At 44.1% G+C, this 21,876-nt stretch overlaps 2 protein-coding genes across 4 annotated transcripts in view; one reads left to right on the top strand and one right to left on the bottom strand.

Annotated features, from left to right (window-relative positions):
* The first annotated feature begins 411 nt into the window (after positions 1–411).
* Positions 412–8,037, top strand: SIGLEC15 (sialic acid binding Ig like lectin 15). Its single transcript, XM_035310611.1, has 5 exons — positions 412–598; positions 2,378–2,761; positions 4,681–5,037; positions 5,986–6,016; positions 7,199–8,037. Exons 1-5 carry the CDS (start codon positions 547–549, stop codon positions 7,293–7,295), a joined length of 921 nt encoding a protein of 306 aa, XP_035166502.1. The 5' UTR covers positions 412–546; the 3' UTR covers positions 7,296–8,037.
* A 2,366-nt stretch (positions 8,038–10,403) lies between these two features.
* EPG5 (ectopic P-granules autophagy protein 5 homolog) overlaps positions 10,404–21,876 on the bottom strand; it is a 51,918-nt gene continuing 40,445 nt past the window's right edge. For all 3 annotated transcript variants that reach the window (XM_035310113.1, XM_035310111.1, XM_035310112.1), the window contains exons 38-45: positions 20,275–20,484; positions 19,996–20,140; positions 17,572–17,814; positions 16,603–16,822; positions 14,951–15,166; positions 13,894–14,008; positions 12,128–12,388; positions 10,404–12,094 (exon numbers count right to left, since the gene is read on the bottom strand). In XM_035310113.1, coding sequence (XP_035166004.1) covers positions 12,206–12,388; positions 13,894–14,008; positions 14,951–15,166; positions 16,603–16,822; positions 17,572–17,814; positions 19,996–20,140; positions 20,275–20,484 — 1,332 coding nt within the window. In that variant the 3' untranslated portion in view covers positions 10,404–12,094; positions 12,128–12,205. The remainder of the gene's footprint in view (positions 12,095–12,127; positions 12,389–13,893; positions 14,009–14,950; positions 15,167–16,602; positions 16,823–17,571; positions 17,815–19,995; positions 20,141–20,274; positions 20,485–21,876) is intronic.

Raw genomic sequence — 21,876 nt, 5'->3', positions numbered from 1 at the left:
AACAAGGAGGGGAACGACTGGTGGCTCAGAGCAGGGTACCCGGGGACACTGCCAGATGGAGGTCATAACCGAGGCCCTGTGCCTGCATGGGGTGTTTTACCCCCAGGGGTAACAACAGCCAGCAAGTACAAGGGGTTGAGCACAGCTGGCTTGCAGCTTTCCTTTTGAACTGCCTCAAGTGAGGAGAATGAAGGGGTTGCTACTGCCTGTGGCCATCTGCAAGGGCTTCCTGAAAGCCGGTCCCTTCTGTCCCATCACACACAGAGCGGGTGTTTGCAGTCCCAGCCTGCAGTCCCCATCCCTTAGCTGGAAGATAACAACATCCTGATTCCCCCCGCTCCCTTTTTCACATGACTGACCACAGAACTATTAATATCTGAACCCAGAGCTGGTTCAGCCACACCACTCATTCCCTCCAAGGAGGGGAAAACCACAACTTCTTCCATCCCTGGAAAAAAACCTTTTGGGACAGCGAGAGCAGCAGCTCAGATGTAGCAGAGACAGTTCTGGTTTGCTGATACACCCCCGTGGAGAACATCAACCAGCATGAGAGAGTTCAGCTTGTCTCTTCTGTGCCTCCTTTCCATCTTCAAGAAGGGTGAGTTCTGAGCTTGCTGCAGTTCCCTGTCTGGTCAGGGCTTTTCTTCCTCTTCTAGTCAGCGTGCCAGGGGAACTGCTTGTAACGAACTCTAAGAACAGTACGTCCGTCACGTTGCTTAAAAGGATCTTGAAACGCCAGGTGCCTGGGTGAATACTGGAAAAACTCAACAGCTTGACTCAGCAATTGTCAGAGAGGCTTTTGGTCTGTATTGCCTTTTTTTTCCCCTTCTATAACTTGTGCAGGGACTTTATCTTCAACTAACTTTCCCCTACACTGCCTGTTGGATGCAGCATTTTCACCATCATGCAGAAGCAGTTTCATGCTCCTCGGAGTTACTATGCAACACGCAATTTGCTCCAGCTCCACTGAGCGGTTAAGCTCATGGTTAAGCTCATGGTTAACTTCAACTATGTATTGTCAATTTGTTTGCTAGAGCAGTTGATCATCTGTGATGGTCTCTAGCTCTCAATCATATGTTCATGAGCTCAAATCCTTTCCACTGATGACCACCAGATTTGCTTACCCATTTTCTTGCTCATTTTGGGAGTTACCTCTTGCAACTCGGGTAGGCTCTTTGCTTGTGGCCTCGCCTTTTTCTCAGGAGAGCAAATCCCAGGAACAAATGGAGGCTGGATGAGTAGCAAGAGGAGGCTATGGAAGACTTGCCACGTTGAAGCTTTAAGGTTAAGTTGTACAGCATATGCTGACTAATGCCTCCGTGCATAATGCAGGGTCTTCAGGCGGACTGTTTTAGCAGGCATAAATGGAGCTGGTGACACAAGAAGCACTTGTGGTTAACAGTATTTCTCACGTGGAAGGTGAGGGGATGTTTACATGCCAAAAGAGTCATATCCTTTGGTTAAGGTGCTTTGGATAAGGTAAAAAATGCAAACCCAAAAGGCAGAAAAGCCAGAATCTGCAGTTCTCCAGAGCTAAGGGGTTAGAGTGACACACTCAGGAGCTACCCAAGCCATGGCCAAGCAGCCAGTTTTGGCCACATCTCACTCCCTGGAGGCCAGGAACACCAACAGCAGTGGCAGCCCCGGATTTGCTGTGCCCACAGACCTGCCCCTGATCAGAGAGATGGGCAAAGAACTGTGAGGACTGACACCACCCAAAATACAGCTGACCAGTGGGGAAAAGAGCTGAGTTTGTAGTGTCCAAATAAACAATGGGAAACAAGGTAAAAAGCAATAGAGTTCTTTGTTTTTACCAGTAGGAGTCAGGCGATTAACCTGACTGCTGAATGCCCACGGATGTCGGGGAGGTCAGCAATATATTTACAGAAGGTCTTCACATTTTTTCCCAATTATTCTCAGCTATGGAGGGGAAACCTCCTGATCCAGTAAGCCATCGAGTAAGTTTTATAGGACAGGAATGCAGCCACAGACATTCCTGAAGCCACAGTCTGGTGCTACAACTGTTGTGACAGTGATACCATTGACAGATGTATGTATCCATACAGCAAGAGCTGCCTACAAGTGCTCTTTGTTGGTGCTATTGGTTTCTGGGGAAGGGTAATGGATGAGATTGAGTTCTCCCTATATACTTTGAGGATGGGGAGCATTCATTCAGGTGAAGGACACTTTCATCACCAGACAGGAGTGATCAGACCGGGTCTCAGTAACCACCTGCAAGACCTCTGCACAGGGAAGAAACCTTGGTGGATCCAAGAGCATCCATTTTCTGACCAACAACAGAGCAGATGCAGAAATTATGACCAATTTCCCTCTTAAGTACTGCAGATAATTCATCCTTCATCTCTTTTTCTTTCAGGTGTGCAGTCCAATGGCTGGTCCATCCATGTCCCATCTGATGTTACCGGGGAGCTCGGGAAGATGGTTGTTCTGCCCTGTACCTTCACGCACCCTTACAAAACCTTTGACCGGACCCTCACTGCCATTTGGAGGATCAAGGAACCTTACAACGGCACCGTAGTGTTCAAGTGCACCAGCCAGAGCGCCAGCGAGCTCTGCAAGACTGCTGTCAGCTACAAAAACAAGTACAAACTGTTTGGTAACCCCCGGCACAAGGATCTCTCCATCAGGATTGACAATCTGACCTGGAGTGACAGCGAGAGGTATTTCTGCCGAGTGGAGCTCTCCGGAGACATCCACGACAAGTACGAAAGCAGGAATGGGATAAAGCTGCATTTGATTGGTAAGAAAATTGGATTGGTAAGAAAAAGGAGGCAAAGCCAACCCAGAGGGAAGTTGGAAAGCCCCAGGATGTGGAAACTGATGAGATGGTAACAGAAGGTGACCTGAGATGTTCTTCCAAAGCATTGGCTTTTCAGCTGCAGTCAGCCCAGGGAAAATTTATAACATTTTGGCAGGGAATACTCATTGTAGTTTTCCAGTCTGAGGTGATGCGCACAATGCAAGGAAGGGAATAGAAATAAAACAGCATAGAAACTGTTAAGGACAAGCAGGCCTGGATGGCAGCAGGGGCTTGGGAAGACAAGGTACCTGGCACCCATGTGCCATAGGTCTATAATTAACCTGTCCAGGTCATTTTAAACTGCCTGAAAACCAGCTGTGGTCAAAGGTCAGACCTGGGAACCAGCAGTCCCTATCACCCCCTGCAAGCTCCTTGGGCTCACCAGATCAGAGAGCACAAGGAGGAGCTTCACTTCACCTCCTCACAGTGCAGAAAGCCAACGTGGCAGCAGGACATTTTCATTCCCCGCTGAGAAAAAAAAAAAAAAAAAAAATCAAATCAAATCAAAAGCCCGCCTTATTTCAGAGCAGCTCAGTATGGCAGAGAGAGCAGAGCAAGCAGGGATGGGTTTCCTGCAGAGATCCGAGCTCTCTGCCTGTGCCCTCCATCCCCAGGGATCCCATAGCACCGTGCCAGCCCCCTGGGCTGCGATGTGCTTTGCTTACAGAGAGCTCTCAGCCCCTCTCTGGGTGTGCTCACTGATCTAGTGAGTGCTGGTAGATGTATGTGGCCTCAGGAACAGGCTCAAACCTTAGCCAAGAGCACAGAGACAGTGTGTGCTGGGGGATTCTGCTTGTGAAGTGAAACTGCATCTCAGCCGCGGGGCACCACAGGCATCCAGGTGAGGCACAAAGATGAGCTCGGTTACTCCTGGGCTGCGCTGCACAGCCAAGGCTCTCCTGCACGTGGGGCAACTCCAAAATATCCCTCCACAGAGTGGCATCGAGCTCTGACCCCCAGAGGCTGCCAGGACGGGATCTCCAGGGGAATGATAACCGGGTGTCACACAGGCGTGGTGCCCAGGCTGCAGCCAGCTTTGGGAATGGGCCCCTAAGGCATAAAGGGCAGGGATTAAGTAATGCTTTAAAGGTCATTTTAAACACCAAAACACAGATCCATGGCACACACAGGTAACAGCTCTCCTACAGATCACAGCCCACCAGCCTCACCCCCTCTAGCATTGCAACACTCCATAGGCCAGAGGGAGATGTGCTGCAGGTGCATGCAAGCTATGCCTTTGCTGTCTCACCTGGCAAGTGGGAAAAAGCAGTATTGAACATCTGCTTTTCCTCCACGAGGACTCATTTAGCTCCCCTCAGTTTTCACAATGCCTTCAGGAACCAAGTGCATGAAATAGGTGAGCGGGTCCAGCAGGAGAGGACTGATGGCTGAGACAAGCTTGGTCGTGTCAGCCCCACTTCCCCAGCAGGCGAATCCAAAGATCCCGAGTTCAGCAGTAACTCTTAACTTTCTGTATTCCCTAAAAATGTTCTTAGCTACCTTTCAGTCACACAATCCCCTACGCTACAAACACAGGATACAAATCAGCAGCCCTGCCTTTGTATCAGTGTGCTACCCCAAAGCAACCAGGGGAGCTACACAAGCTGTTGGGTGGTCACTACAGGGCTGGAGAACATCAAAATCAGGTTGTAGCAGAGAGCAGAAGTGGTCCTTGACATTGATTTGCCAAATCTGGCAAGTCTCAGGCACCAAGCTAAGGGTTTACACCAACAGTTTCCTCCTTGTGTAGTCTGGAGGTCAGAGACCAAGGCAACTGCCAGGAGAGCACCATGGTTGCCTTCTCCAGAGCTGGCTATGAAACCTGATGTATTTTCCTTCTTTTGTTGTGATTTTTGCAGCTGCCCCCAGGATCATTAACATCACCGTCAGCTCCAACGGGGATCACACCTTCCAAGCCCGCTGCACAGCCGAGGGGGAGCCAGCGCCCACCCTGACATGGAGCAGTCCCCACCACAGCAACCTCACCTCGGTCACAAGCACGAGCCACCGCGTCACCAAGGAGCTCCAGTACCTGACGCACGACGGCAAGTACACGTGCACGGCGGTCAACAGCCACGGGAGAGCAGAGGGGGCAGTCTACTTCTATAAGTTCAGAGCGTCCAACAGCTCCTTCTTCATGATCCTCATTTTCGTGCCGCTGGGAATTAAGGTGCTCGTTTTGCTGGTGATACTGAGCCTCACCGTGTTCTCCAGAGGTACGCATCACTACCTCCCTTCGTAGTCTTTCTCCATCAGACTGGTAACCACAACGTGATGCAGCAGATAAAGTCACGCATTAGGGTGTATGTGCTGGGGGAGGATGGTGTCTGTTTTATGATTATATTACTTTTCACCCTAGAAAAATGGGGTTTATAACAGGAAATCTAACACCAAGTAAGAGGGACCTCCTAGCTGGCGTGCAGACGTGAGGTCTCACTCACAATGGCATCTTTAAATAGGCTGAGAAAGGTTAATAAACCGACGGGTGTGCAACTAGTAGAGAACCTGCTGCCTACAAAACCAGATTATTGTTAAGCAGAATTATTACTAACCTCTTCCGCAGCCCACCGGCAGGACTTACCTCCGCTGTACCCCACACAATGGTTTGATCTCGTGTTGGCAGCCTTCTTACTCCCCAGGGCATCTCCATCTGCACACTTCCCAGCCATCAGTGAAATCCCAACTCCCCACTGTGCTGGGGCCGTGAGAGCAGGGAAACCCCAGGCTGATGGAGATGAGAGTGGGAAGAGACCTCCAGAGGAGCCCCAGGGTCACCAGCTGCCAGCTCGGCATCCCTGCTGTGCTCTGGTACAGGGAGGAGCTGGCCAGGAGATACCTGATTCCACTTGCTAGGTCACAGAGACATCACGTCACTGTGACTCGTTGACATCAGCCTGTCCCTGTGACACCAGCTTGTGAACGCCGCCACTTGCCTCCAGCTACTGAAGCTGTAAAATCAACCAGAAATACTTTGCCCCTTATACTCTAGCACCTCATTCCCACCCCGGCGGAGGTGAACCACGAAAGGCCACAAAAGATCTCCCGTTCACCAGAGTACCACAGTCATCTTCTAGTCACCTTGCAGGTTCCCTACAGCTCCAGGGCGGTCCTGGCTCCCCAGCTCATCCCCACTGCACTGCTAACTCACGTCTCTCATTTCACAGGTCCTTCCTCCACCCCAGCCAGCCTGGCCCGGTAAGCGCATCCTGCCTTCTACTCCTCTTACCCAGCAGCAAGGTGGAGATGGCCAAGAAGAGAAATGCAGCTTATTCTCGGTCTTGGCTACTACTTGAGGCCTGACAGCAGGCTCCCGGGACAAGGACAGGCTTGGGCTGACGGCGAAGCAAACTGGCGTGAGGGACCAAAGCTTGGGGGACAACTGAGAACAGAGACGACTGATTTGAGGACAGGGAACTTGGAGAGACAGTGGTACATGGGTGCAGCTGAAGCAGGAGACGAGCAGTTTAGGTGGCCCACAGGCCCAGGGAGTGACAGGAAGCCACATCAAACTAGAGAAACAACCCCAGTCTCTGACGGGGCAGGAGAGCCCGTCAGAGCTAGTGAGTTCTGCCAGGCGTGGAAAAAGATAAGGGAGGCACCAAACAGCCCTCGTCAGAGACAGCTCAGGTGCCGCAGGGCCCAGTTCTCTGCCTAGCATCCATAGCACACTGCCACAGTACCACGGGCTTTTCTCATTACCCAGCACAACGCTGCTCCTGGGGACTCCTGACAGCTGTGGTGACCAAACTAGAGAGGGAGGGGACACAAGAAAACCCTCTTAGGTTAAACACACAGAAACTGTATCCAAGGCCAGTACAGTTACGTGTGTTTGGAGTTATTCCTTCCAGCCTCGGTGTTGTCACCGCCTCCCACCTTACCCAGGAAACGTGGCCATCTGAGCAGGACACCTGCGTGTGCAGCGTCAGGCTACAGCCAAAGAGGCACCAGGGAATTCAATCCTACGGCTACTTTTGAAATAATTATTTGCAAAAGCATGGTTTTGCTGATTTAAGTGTCTAAACAATACTGCACTTTTGCTGTACTGTGCTTGTACAGATACATACACGGATGAAAGCTTAAAAACCAAAATCCTCCATGCTCTGCAGGGACCCTTCTTGGGAGAGGTTTATTCCAGAGCCTCCTGAGGCTCTGAAGCAGCAGAAGAGCAGCAGGAGTTAGTGCTGAGGGTGTAGGGGTTCGTCCTAGATGCTTAAGGATGTAAAACACTGGTTGTATATCACTGAAAACCACCTGCTGCAGGAGGCAGGACCTGTACCAGACAGTATTGCAGGGACACTCAGAGCTAGCTGAAGCCACTTATAAAGCCTAGCACCGCCAGAAGTGTGTCCTCACCTCTCTCACTTCTTCCACCACCAGGCCACAGCAGCAAGACTCCACCTACGAAAACTTTGACCGCAGACACAGCAGCAGCCAGAGCTTGCCAGCAGAAAGACCCGTGGCAAGATGCAGCTGAGCACCTGGGCTGTCCCACACACACCTCCTCGCACGGTGAGCTCCTGTCCCCTGTACAAAGCTGGATCACCTCACGGTGCTTTTTCTGCGGCATGTAAGATTGCTGTGGACTGATGCAGATGGTCATACAGGCCTTGCAGGTGCGTGTGTTCCATCTCTGCTGCAACTTACAAACAACAGAAGCCTTCAAAGGGAAGATAGATGGAAGAGGAGCGGAGCTGAAAGAACAGAGAGATTTCCATGAGACGCCAGTTCTAACCAACCTGCATGTTCCTAGCCTGCATCAGAGAGTGTTGAGCAAACAGATAAGTCTACCACTTTCTCACACCTTTTTGCTTTAGCATGTATCAAATGTTACTTCAAAAAAAGTTTTCATCACTCTACTTGCCAAAACAAGTGCAGATTCCTAGAGCCCCCAAGTGAATTATTTTGTTTTAAATACCAGCTATAAAGAAAAATGCTACTGGAATTTGTCATTTTTTATTACTGCTCTCATTCCTTAACTTCCAGAAAAGTTTGTCTAAAACTTAACTTCCAAGAGAAATCCAAGCAAAAAAGGGAGGAGGTTTTCAGTTAGCTGACAGAGCTGAAAGCAAGACATTCAAAGAGAGGTCTGCATTGCATCTCCGCCGTGGCTCCTGATAGGGGTACCTGGAACACAAGCCCATGTGCACACTAACAAAGCTCTGATACTCCACAATAAACATGCTATGAAAAACATTCCAATAAAACAAACTACGCCATCTGTCTGTACTTGTGCATAAGTACACAAATAGACACAATTCTGTAATATGTGCGCGTACAGTTGATCCATCTTCTGTTTTTTGTTTTTCCTGGTGAAAACAGCTTCTCAATACAGATTAAAAAAAAAATGCCATATATTATCTGTATAAGCTCAGAGAGGTTTTGCTAATGAAACAGTTATAGGAGATTGAGGGATTTTGAGGGAAACTGGAAGTCAAGATAGCCATGTTGTCTATTAACATTTTTTACCCCAAGGAAAACAGAAAACACTTTTTTTAAAAAAAAAAAAAAAAAGTGTAAGATTACTTTGGAACAGCTTTCATTTCTGCATTATATGAAAAAAGTTCCTTTAAGGCCTGACCATGCATCTCTTAGTGTCTTCACCCCAGAAGAATTTATTTCAAAGTCACTGACCCTCCCCAGCTATGTCTCCAGCCCAGCTGTCCATGTGCTCCAAGGACAGGTGAACAGCCCCAGCCTACAGCACAGGGTGGTGGCACAAGGCAACCTGGAGCTTGGTCAGGTAGACAGAGGTCCAGGAGATGTCTGTGAAGAGCAACAGGCTGGCATAGAGAAGGAGAAGGAATGAAAAAAGAAAGACATGAGCTTACCTTCAGGCTTCTACCATCAGATTCTATGTTCTGTGAGATCACCTTGGTGCAGCAGCTCCAAAACTCTCCTTTGAACAGCCCTGCTTCTGCTAACAAGCATCCCCAGCACAAGCTTGCTACTGCACTGCCATCAAGCCTGGGGTCCTTACAAGCTCTCCCCCTAGCCTGGGAACTGAAGTTCACCTCTTCATAATATCAGTGCTGGGAAAGTAAAGGGCAACGTTATAAATGACTTGGCCAGGATAATGGGGGGGGATATTTTAAATCCCAGTTTTTAATCCCAGCAGTGGCAAAGCCAGGTTCAATAAATATAACTTAGGAAAAGAGGAAAAGGAAGTTACACCAGGCAGTATAGTTGCAGACTGGTAAGCTCAGTGTAACAGGTTTCACAGGAAGAAAGTGACCTCAGAGATCGTAACTGGACAAACTGAAGTGAATTCCTCGGCCCTCAGAATTTATAGGCACACATCAGAGTACAGAGAAGCCATTTCTACCTGCACATGGGACTGAAGCTGGGCTGCAGGATTCTTCTCTTGAAAACAACTTCAACACCAGCAGTCTGGGTCCAAACAGAAGCATCAAGCGTCATGCTCCATAGCATCCTGGTATGCACAAAGCATGCCAGGTTAGGTTATTAGCATCCCACCCAGACCACGGCCAGCAAACTGCTCTGAAAGGTGAGTTTGTTTAACAGCTGACACTGCAGTATCGTCTCTTTCTACTGCAGTCTACAACACTAAAAGCAGCAAAAAACAGGTTTTCTTCCACTGTCACCTGGTTCTATTTAAGGTACAAACAAGCAACTGTGCAATGTGGGGTAGGGGGAAGCATGGGAGATGCTGAGAATGCAGAATTCTTTCCGCTAATAAAAGAAGAAACAAGAAGTGAAATCTGGTGAGCACTATTCAGAGAATGAAGTCCAAGCCCTGAAGCGCACATTTGTGACAGTGGATCTGATAGCTGATAAAAATGCAGCTCTGTTTTTGAGGAAAGCACACATTTAAGACTTTTACCACTACAATGTTCACTGAGAAGCCAGCATGACGGTTTGGCACTGACACACATAACAAAAGTATCAGCTCATTGTTTTCTATGCCTCTAAAAACCTACTGCAGAATTATTCAATGTCTTAACCATGACGTGCACTGAAATAAGTCATTTCCACCAGGATTACTGGACCAGGACATGGAAAAAAAAGAAACCAAAACAAAAAAATGCCACCACCTCTAATATATTTAAGCAGTATGTTCTTAAAGAAGCTGCTTCCATGGTCAGGACAACCTGATGTGACATTTGTGTCAATGGCATTTGCTGACAGCAAAGCTCTCAGTAAGGATGCTGCATCACCAGCCCTGAAGGCACAGTTTTCCTCTACTTCCTTCCACACTATCAGCTTGCTCCTCATTTGTTATAAAAAACAAATTCTATTGTCTATTCTGGATCAGTTTTAAGTTTTGAAGGAACAGAACCAGGGCATGATCCTAACACAACACTGCCACAGAGGGCTGTGAAATTTTGGTAAGATGGAATCATCGTTTCTGCCATTACATAGATGAGCTTTCCCAGGGACTCTGGCCACAGAAACAGACTGTTGTATCATGTGCTTGTTAAATCCAGGGCTCCCCAAACCTCCATCAACTGAGCAACTGCGTGGCGTTCTTCCATCATACTTCCATCTCCAAGAACAAGCATGTTTAATCAGAGACGGTCTCTTCCAGCAAGTTGAAAATATCATGGCACTTGTCACAAATCACTGATTTACCATTTTTATTTTGCATGGTCTTTGCAGACATAGCATGTTATAAACACATTTGTAAAAACTCAAGAGCTGAAACAACATCATCTTTTAAAAGTGCATGTCAAATACATGTATCCCCAACTCCTTCACATTTTTATACAACTGATCAATAACATATCTAATAAAACCAGTGCTTTTAAGTCTTTGGGCAGGCAGGGAAAGCAGCAGAACATATTCTTCCAAGTGTGAATTTTCCAAGAGTCTGTTAAAATCCATGCTGCGTCATGATCTGGTTAATATACAGAGAGATGTACATATGTATATATATATATATATATTAAATATATGTAGGCTCGCAGATAGAGCAAAGAACTAAGACCACATGAAGATGATGGTGATCTAATGACCCAACTGGCATAGTTAGCAGGATTTGTCAAGAAGAGAAAGGTGGTTTGTTTTCCAGCACCAAAATCACAGTTAAGAGCAACACTGCAAAGCAATCCATTATTGAACAGACAGTAGATAGCACACTTCCTTCCCCTGGGGACCCAAACAAATGTTTTAACATGCAACCACGTTCTAAACGGAAAGGCACAATTAATGCAGGAGGAGATGAAGCTATTGTTGATCCTTCATACAGGCGTACAGATGGGGGGGGACTGCAGGACCTTGGGACCTCAAAGAGATAAGTGACGAAATGTGACGAAGTGGCCAACATTAGGCAAGCAACCAGGGAAATTCACTTTCTGCTGTCATCAAAAAAAGGTGCAACAGAAAACCCAAGAAAACCAGTGATCATTCAGCTGAAACAACAGATTTACAGGCCCATGGTTCGTGCTTTGGTAATAGAATTTTAACAAGCATCCACCTAAGTAAGTACAAGCTTTATCACAGTGTCATCTAAAATCCTGCTATGGCATGCCCAGCTAGGAAGAAATTAATAAACTTAAGTGGTGTCCACTTAGTAAGCCATTATTTCCTAAACAACCAGATTTTCAGAGTTACAGGTTATTATCTGACAAGAACATAACTGTTTCCCACACAGACTCTGGGGATCCAGAAAGAAAATCAGTCTTTAGGCATAGCCTGACTTAAAACATGGCCAGAAATGACTTGGGTTTAATCAAGCAGTATGGAAGCAGACTCACTAATACTTAGAAAGTCAGAAAAAGCTAAAGTCCTTTAGTTCAAATTTTAGTTTGTATTTACAGGTGTGGGAGAAGGTTGTTGGCATGCCTTTTAACTAGAGTTCTGTGGAATATCAAAAAGTCAAAGTTTAAAATACTATCTTTTCAAATACAAGGACTTCACAAGTCTCCCAGCACACACACACACAATTAAGAGGTATACCGACTAAGAGAAAGGAAACCTCTTTTATACACAACCCTCCATTCACTTCACACTGGCTTAAGTGTTGACACTGAAAATGAAAAAGGCACAAAGCAAAAATGTAGGATGCTACAAGAAACAACGATGAGCTTTGCTGTCTAATGACTTGAATGTCTGTTCTCAGGTAACCTCCTCTCAGAGGCACACCATACACAGGAAGGTATTCAACTGCTTTCAGTCAACAAAAACTGAGCAACTCCACAGGCCTGAATATCATAAGAGCTTTAAAGGAAGGAGAAAACCTCAAAGAGGATAAAACTCGCCAGCGTACAGTTCCCATCCACACTTCTGACTTGGTTAAGTGGGACTCTGAAGGTATTTGAAAATTACTTGTACCTCTGAGGTTATATGAAAATTACTTGTGCAATAACAACTACGCGTAAACCAGAGGAATCAGCATCGCACAATGATTTTGTGAGCTCAGTGCTGCTATCGTATGCAGTCCAAATAATGCACTTCTGGGTACAGAGTGTTAACAAGGAGAGCCAGGAGATTATTGCCATCTTGAAGACAATGTTCTGGATGCTTGATGAACAGAGAAGCCTGGGAGAGCTGCTCATGGTAATCCATGTATTGTTTGTTCGATGCCATAGATTCGAGAGCAGTCAGTGCCTACAGACACAAGGGAAAAGGCTGTTAGCTGTGTGTATTTTGGTCCATAACAAATCAGTTCATGAGCCACCAGAAGAACAACTCCACTGGAAGATCTTTATCTACTAGAGATCCTGGTGTATTTTGAACAAACATTTGTAAAAATACAGTCACATAATGTTGCTTCAAGCCACCTCATTTTTCAAGCTCTCCCTACCCTGAGATAAACAACAAATGTTCTATTCAAGGCTTGCTCTGATTGTTATAAATATTTTCCTGTATGTACTCCATGAACTGAAGACATGGTTTTAGGGAAACCACGCCAAAATACAAATTGCAACACACAACTATTCCTTTCAAGTTATTCTTGTTAAGAATCTTTGACTTATAAAAGTATTATTTTGCTCCCATTAATAGTATTACAGACCACATCAAGTTGAAACTTCTATGCAAAAACCTATGCTGGCAGTACCATGTAGGGCTAATGTTGGAAGAACAGCTGAACAAATTTCATTTGTTTCTGAGAGAAAAAGAACAAGTTATACCATATAAGTTATTTTGTTTTTGTTTCTAATCAACTCCTCATTCCTCCTTATGCACCTACTGAAACAATAACATGGTCAGTGCACATGCTGAAGAAACAACGCTAATTTTCAATAGGGCTTTTAAGCCCTGCCTTCACAAACAAGTGTTTGTGTGAACGTGCTCCTGCTTCACCACTTAAAGCAGAGCAATCACACCTTTTTCATTTATTTTAAACTTCTTATACCCACTATGTTTCAAAGTTTCTGAACTCAGGGTTTACAGACAAGTTTATCTGCACTCTTTTTAACGTGCAAGATTAGAAACTAACACATTTGTATTAATATAGAAGTTTATACAAACAATTTTCTAAATGAACAGTTCTACTTGCATTCAGCCTAGGATCACTTTAGCTCAGGACTCAGACACAAGGTCCTACCACCACAATTCAGTAATTTTCTCCCCATCAGCTGCACGCTGGTGTGCCAGCTCCCAGGTTCATGGCAAACAGCACGGTAAAGCAGTGGTTCAGATTCCACACAAAGATGTTTCAAGACATTACATTTTACCTTGCACAAGAGATGAACTGGTACATAGGCACTTTCACCCGGGGCAGGCAGGCCCCAGGAATGCTTTTAGACCCCTAGTGGGTGCAACCTGATAAAAATTTGATTGTGACTTGCTATACTGCACCTGGCCTCATCTCTGGCAAATTCCAAGACGGTAATTGCAACAAAATATAGCAAAACCTAACATGGGTTTGTGATACATTCCTTTCCTTGAGAACACAAATGAGAGCAATGAACCATTTCTGGAATTCAGAAATTCAAATGTAAAGCAGCAGCAAGAAGAGACCTGGGGCATTTAGCACCAAGTAAAAATCAACAAGTTGAGAGCAAGACTTAGTGGAAGCAATGCCCCCAGTGGCTCAGAAGCCTCACTCCACAAGCTGAGCTAGCACAGGAAGAGGGCATTTCAGGAAGGCAACGACTGGCACACCCTACCTGCTGGGCCTTCTGCGACAGCTTTGGTTCTGACCCCGCTTTCAGGCGGACTTGACTCTCTGCAGGAATCTGCACCAGGAGGAAGGCAGATAAACTGCGGGCAACCACCCGAAACCTTGAGCAGGGAAAAAGGACAGAGAGAAGGTGGCATCAGATTTGCAAGTCCTCAGCAGCAGATAAACTGCAAGTTCTGTCCCATGGGAGATCTCTTGCATCAGGAACATTGTAAAGCCTTCAGAAGGTCATTTTTCAATGGATTAAGAAAGCAGTATCACTATAATATATACTTCATAGTATATCATCATATATGCTAGCAGATAACACTCTACCATACATGTGAAATGTAACACGTGACCTAAGCTTAGCTGCAGCCTTGAGGTCACATCCAAAATGCTCCTTCCTTCATCTTACAGCCTTTGAAATATCCACATCACCCAAACCAAAAACTGACTTGAACATGATTAAGATTCCAGAGCAATTTCAAAAGGATGGCACCCCAGAAGGCCTTAAACAACTTTTTGTTTATGAACTACTGTGCTGAACTGGTGTTCCACAAACATTTACGTATTTTTTTCCTTGGCTTTTTTTCCATGCTGAACTCTACTTTGATACCTAACAACCAAACTTTGCCTCTCTTCAGAAAGGAAAAAAGTAACAAGCAAACATGCATATCTTTGAATTTCTCTTAATATTTTCCAGCAACTGAAGGTTCAGAAAGAAAAGGCAACATGCCTGTGATCATACAAAATTCCTGTGATGTCAACCAGAACTTCACTAGAAACGGGCATTAAGCCGGAAACCCAACTGCACTTTCCTTCCTGTTCTGCTACAAACGTTACAGAAGTTCACGTGCATTTCTTAACCGCATTCAAACACTCACTTTTTTCTGTGATGGGTCCATATAACACTACAGATGTGGAAATAGCTGGAATTCAGAACAATTGACATTGCCCTATGCTGCCTGGATCCAGGCTGCAGGTCTTTTATTTTTTTTTGTTTGTTTATAATATGACAAATCATCACGCATCAGCTACTTGACTGCACCTCCAACCCTTACCTGGGTGACAAAGGAGACCTCCTGCCTAGCCCAATAGCACCAAGTATTCCAGAAGTCAGTCTCTCCTCAGCCAGCTGGCTCTGCCTGCCCTGGATGGACAGCAGTGTCCGAATGACAGATTCGATCAGAATGGCATCATCCTGCTCCATCTGAATCAAGGATAACTGCATAGCTTTATGCCACCAGAGAAACAGCTTTGCCTCTTCCTTTGCTGAGCTGTAGGTTAAGATTTAAAAAATAAAACAAAACATAGATTCAAAAAGTCAGAAGCAGAGTTTAAGAAGTGTGTGCCTCTCCCCATGAGGCCTATGAAGAATTAAGATAGTTAATTAACGGCAGCTAATCTTACTATATCAGACCAGCATAACTATGTTATGCCTCATTATTACACTGATGTAACCATTACTGTGACAGACTCAATGCTAACATCAGCTAGCAGGTTTCCACTGCCTGTAAGAGATCAATGCTTCCTTTTAGGCTTGTAGTCTAAGAATGAAGGTATTGCATTCATAAGTGGATTTAAATGTTTCTAAAACTTGTTATAGAGGTACTGAAACTGTACTTCGGGTCTGTCTTTCCTTTATTTACCAGAAAAAAATAATAGGAAGCACTAACTATTGCTTCCACAACAATTTAGATTCTCCTCAAAAAGGAAACACTGAAGTCTTTTGTTGAGCAAAGCACAAAGTCCAGTTTCCCCTGAGGTATTTTTAACCTTTTCCCAAACAATTTGCAGATTCAGTTTAACTTGAACTCAGACTTTCCACACATAGCACTGGCACGAGTTTTCTGCATCAGACTATCCTCAAGCTACGCTACCCAGTCATTTCCCACCCCAGACACCCTCAGCTTTGATGTTTAGGACAAGTTGTAATTTGCCCTGCAAGGTGGCTCTGCTGCCTTCTTTCCACTTTGGCAATAAGATTACTACAACTATATATGATACCCGCAACAGTCAAAGCACTCTTTGAATTTCAAGAAACAAGGGGGAATGTGAACTATACCAATATGTTCTTTCGCGGAAATAAACATTATCAACATTAATATTAAAAATATTCATCACGTTAGCTAAATTCTAGTAATTTCAGCAGCAACTGTATATACAGTTGTTATATACCTTAACGTATTATTGTTTTAACCCCACAGCTATTTAGAGCCCTCTGTCCTTTCTCATCAGAAGCCAACTACCTAGTACGTTGTTTTACAGCAACACAGGCCTCTAATTTTGGGCACCCCACCAGACTCACTGGGTTCATATTTGGTTCAGAGCTGCTGACGTTTTTACCAAGCTTTGTGTGTTCCACTGAATATTTAGCATGTAACTCATTCCACCTAGTGGACATCCTGAGAAGTGGAACGCCCAGTGATTTAGGATTTGCTTGAAATACTTTGAACTGAGCACAAATCCAGGCTCCCATTGAAAGCACCTCCAACTGGAAACACAAAACTGAGCAGAAGTGTTCAACCAAGTAAAATATTAGTATTCACCAACCCAAACCATTCTGTGATTCTACTGTTGGCAGCAGAGGTGGGCAGACTGACAGTGGATATGGAAGGACTGGCCATTTCACTCTGCAGCCTGATTATACTGGCTACACAACCACTGCCTTATTTAAGAGTCAGTGCACATTCAAAAGCCTTGAGGTCTGTACCTTGGATACACTTGCTCCAGCCACTTGCTGATGGTTATCAGGATTTTCATTTCATTGGTAAGAGTTTGGTCAGAATTTAGGCTTTGCAGCAGGTAGACGTACAGGGTCAAGTAGCTTCCTAAAGACAAACACTCCTGCAGGAATTCTTCCATGGTTAGCTCAGGAACTTGGAGGGATGCAAGTATAGGGCCCCAGCCTAAATCCTGGTGGTGAGGAAAATCTGTAAAGAAAACAAAACCTTCCAAGTAAGCAGCATTTGGCAAAACCTAAAAACTGAAGTCACTTTGCGTTCCTTTAATTTACAGAACTCAGGCATTTTTAGCTTTTTTCCAGATTATTAGTTTGACATTCAACTCTGATGACAAGAAAAACTCCAATGGCACAGAGCACCCCCTTCAGGTCAAGGCAAAAAAAATATTTTCCCACTATTAAGTCAGGATTAAATTCTATGATTTTAGCCAATAGCATTTGAAATATCTCTGTTAGGTGTAATGAAATCTGATGACAGAATTAAAAAATCCTTGTGAAACTACAATTCTGATTTATGTAAATAGAAAAAAGCACTACATCACCATTTATTTTCCCTATATTAGCCTTCAGAATGGGACACAAACATGTTTCATTCCCTTGGGATGACTTTTTTTTTTTGTAAAAAAGATCCAAAAACTACCCTCCCCTTTAGCTGGAAAAATGGCAACCATTACACACAGCAACTGGGTCTTGACATAGTCATATACATTTCTTAAGAAAATACACAATTAGAGCAGTTACATCCCAAACTGCATACTACTGCACATACATATGCAACACTTGGGAACCATCGAATACAAAAAATGGAGACCTGATTGTAAAAACCAGATTAGTACCCAGTCCCAGTACTGGGCAGTGCGAAGCTATTAGGATTCCAGGTGATTCATGTTTAGTGTGCACCCAAAGACTGATCAATGTTTTCATAAGGCACGCTCCTACCTCCACTGAAGTAAGAGGTGATACACGCCTCTGTTGTCTCTGCCATGTGTCGCACAGAGGCCAGGCTCTGACAGGCAGCTGTGAGGAGGGGCATGGCCAGCAACCCGTGCACTTTACTGTCAATCCACCTCCGTAAACTTCCCCGCAGTGACTCAGCTGTTGTAACACTGGAATTGTTCATCATCATCAGTGTTTCTGTAAAGAGACTGCTGAGGGCCATGTGACGTGTTTGCAGATCCATATCTAGAGGACAGAAATAGAAGAATTATTCCAGTAATTAGATACCAGAACCTAAGTGACTTGAATTCAGTTTCATCACTGAACACTTGCTGTAAATACTCTTCCTCATTAGACACCTCATTTCCTTGTCAGTACTTATGAAGCTACAAAAAGACACTAATTCTTTGCAGTCTCTTCCCTTGCTAAGTTAATTCATAGTATTTATTAAACACAGAGTAATCAAAGCCCATTTTTCATTTACAGTCTTTTACCAGGGCTATGGGCAAATAAAATGAATGATAAAATACATTTATAATCTCCAAAGAAACTTGAGTAAAGCACAATTTGAAGTACAGACTAGAGTGAAACAACTGAGATTTTAGTCGATTCAATTTGAAATAGAATCAAGATGAGCCTTGAAATGTTGCAGTCCCCTTTTTCCTTTTCCAGGATTCTAGATTTCCTGCTAATTGCTGCATTCAACCCCAGAGTATTGTTTTGAAACCATCTCTTGCAATTGCCTGAACATGCTATCAAGAGCCACTTGAAACACTACCATCAAAACAAACTTCTCCTGAACTTAGCTCTTAAAAGATGAACTGAAGAATAGGCTTTGTTTTGTGAAAAAAAGTCACTGCTGTCATAAATGAAAGTTTCTGCATCAGGCATTTTAATAAGGAAAAGCTTATAAAAAAAACAGATACGATGAAGAGTTATGCACAAAGAAGGATTAATCATAGGAAAAGTACTGCCAAAAAAGACTGAGACCTCCACATTTGCAGATATTTAGAAGATGACCAGACAAGGCCCTGAACAACCTGATTTAACTTTACCTCCTGTTTGAGAAGGTTGGACCTACAGGCCTGCAGAGACCCCTTTCAAACAAAGGAATTCCGTCTTAACCTACCTATTAAGAAACAAAATAAGCCTTCCAAATCATCTGTTTGCACAGCTCTCCAGAAAGGTAAACATCTCCTATCACAGATGGACTGAAAACGATGATGCCAGGAGTTGAACTGACTTAGCTAAGGTCACTAATAGTTTTACAACCAACTCCTACTCCATTACCTGCAGACATCAAACACCTGCCAAATTCCTTGGGCACTGCCCTTGTGAGAAGCCCAGCTTTCTCTTCTCCAGCTGCTGTCAGGACACTGCTCCAGAAACATTCCCCTGCCCCCTCCAAACCTAACATAGACGCCAGATCGGATTTACACCACTGCTTTCCTGCCACCCTGCATCACTGATCCTACTGCACTCTGCAGCCTGCTTGAGCTTGGTGAGCACCAGGGAGCATTCTCTCCTGCAGCCACATAACATACAAACTTGCACAGCAGTTCATGAAACAGAGCTGCTCCTCTTATACCACAGGCTGCTGCCTCCAAAATTTCTCAGCTATTGGGAGTGTCAGCAGTGACAGGCAAGCCCTCATTTTATTGCAAGTCACAATGAATTTTTATGACTATCGGGAGCTTCCTCAAGAGCAATACAAAAACTGAAAAATGGTCATCAATGTCACCAATTTTTGGATAGTTACTGTTAATTTGTGTTGGCACACTGTGTGGAGGTCATAGAGACATGATTACTGACAAGTATTTCAGCGTGATGCAGTCAGGCAGCTGATGTGACCTGCAATTCTGTTTTGACAACGGAAGGTCGGAGCAGTACTGGTACTAAAAACTGGGATCAATATGAATGCTGTGGATGCAGCCACACCACACTACCAGTGTACACCAATTAAATTTCCCTACTTCCATACTGCAAGTTATCCTGATTGTGAAACGTTTTAGAATCTGTTCTTAAAATGCCATCCCTCAGGGCTCAGGGTATGTATTTGTGCCATGTTTACTTTTTTAAAAAAAAAAGTCAGTGTCAAATAAAGAGATTCAGAAACTAGAATAAACTAGACAGCAAAGAAAAGCTGCCCCATACAAAAACCTCTATATTAGCCAGTTTTACTTACAACATAACCCTTTTTTCTGCTGGTACTATAACTCCTGACAGTTCTTTGAGGGTAACAATCCTATTTTTGCTTTACGCTCATTTATCACACATACACACACACACCAGAACAACATGCCCTGAACTTAACGGAGATGTTATGGTAAGGCAAGTAATTACATAGTACCAGAAGTTCAAAAATCCATGTGCTAGAATAAAGGATCTTGACAGCTTTGAAGTAATTTGCACTACTTTAACACAAACCTGGAGGATTAAAGATGACTATATCATCTAGCAACTTGGACATTTCTTGTTCTAAAACTGCAAGAGTAATCTTCCCGCTTTGTTCCAAGGTGCTAAGAAATTGAACCACCTGACGAATGTATGCTCGGCACTTCAGCGTTGCATCCTGTTAATCAAAATTAGAACAAATTAGAAAAAAATAAATCACACCTACTGTTCTTCCATACTCTACATACAGTATACAAAAGAACACTGCAAATGACAGGAACAGCTTAGAGACGATGCTGAAATTGAACTTACAAGGTGGATGTGACTATCCGAAGCTGTGCCAAAGCCTGCTGAGATTTTCAAGAGCTTCACTATTAGTTCAGCTGCAGCATCCTTCGCAAGGATAACAGAGGGAGGGTAGTGGCTGTTACAATAGCTGATGATGCTTTGGTAAGAAGAAATGCCCACTAGCTGCCAAGGAAGGGAGCTGGTCTGTCCAAGCAGATTTATGAGTGGTGATTCCTGAAGATTTAAAGACATGAGCCTAAGCTCCACCTTCTGTTCTATTTCAAATTAAATATTCAGAATACCCAACAACTACAGAATACCCAATAATAGAAGTAAGCTCAGACTCCAAAATTCAAGTAGACAAAGCAAAAATCCCCCAGATATAGATGATTACTGAGAGTAGGCTCAAAAGGAACTCCTTATTCAAGCAGCAAGCCAACATACATACGGTATCCCCAGCATTCATGTGACAGTATTTAGACTGCTGTAGCAGCTATAACCAAGCACTGTATTCAGAGAGCCATTAATATACAATATATAAAACGTAAATACAATTAGAAATAAATGGAAAACATGCAAGGTAAAGCTTCTTCAGAGGTTTGTTTTTTTAAAAAAAAATATTTTAAAAGTTCAGAGTTCACAGCAGGACCAAGGACAGAAGCCAGGTCCCTTGATTTTTCATTCAGTGAATCATCTGCTAACTTGGGGGCCTCCTCAGTAGCTTCTTCCTATAAAAAAGTATACCTTTAAAAAAAAAAAAAATGTACAGCAACCTAGTGTCCACAACTGGCACAGCCAGTGAAAGTGTGCAGACAGAAGTGTTGAAAAGCAGCCGAGACTCTAGCATTAGCTACTGCCATCTTCCTCTCAAGGGTTCTTCCAGGTCTGCAATACAAAAAAGCACCACCTGGATACTAAAAAGCATTGAATTTCTAAAACCTATAGATTGAGTAAATACTGAAATTTTGCTAACAGCCAAACAAACTGAGTAATCTCTGCCCAGTAACACATCGAAAGCAGATAGTGACAAGCTGGAAAGCACAGTAAGATACAGAGCTAGGCTTTTGCAAGTTAAAGATTCTTTACCACACCTCCAGCCATCTGTGTGTGCTGCTCTGAAAACTAAGCAAACCACAGCTCACGTTGATTTGACTGGCCGTGGCTGAGTAAACATAGTTCAGGCTCCTGACTCACAGCATTGCAGGTGCTACAGGCGTGGATGCCACACAAAGCTGCTCCTGCACTTACATCAGCAGACTGCCTGAATCAAAGCAGACTGGTGAGAGACACCCATTCTCACTCAGCCTTTCAGAAAAAGCTTCACCTTAAAACATATATAACATTGTACATATATATGTGCATGCTGTATAGGCAAATACATAAGTTCTTCCTAGTGCTACATCCATTTCCTATGTGTGTATACCTAAGGCTCTATAGAGCTAGGAAAGAGAGAAGGAAAGAAACATTTTAATTAAAGATTAACTTAAAAGACAAGAAAGATGTACTATCCAGCAACCAATGCTTAACTATGGAAAGGAAAACAATTGTACAGTACCTTTACATAACTTTAAAAAAAAAAAATCATATGTATTTGTTCTTTCCAAAATCCACGGAGTCATTTGGTAA

This window comes from Oxyura jamaicensis, chromosome Z (assembly GCF_011077185.1).
Source record: "Oxyura jamaicensis isolate SHBP4307 breed ruddy duck chromosome Z, BPBGC_Ojam_1.0, whole genome shotgun sequence".
NCBI lineage: Eukaryota > Metazoa > Chordata > Aves > Anseriformes > Anatidae > Oxyura > Oxyura jamaicensis.
Note: the sequence above shows the minus strand (reverse complement) of the source record. Positions and strands in the feature narration are given on the sequence as shown.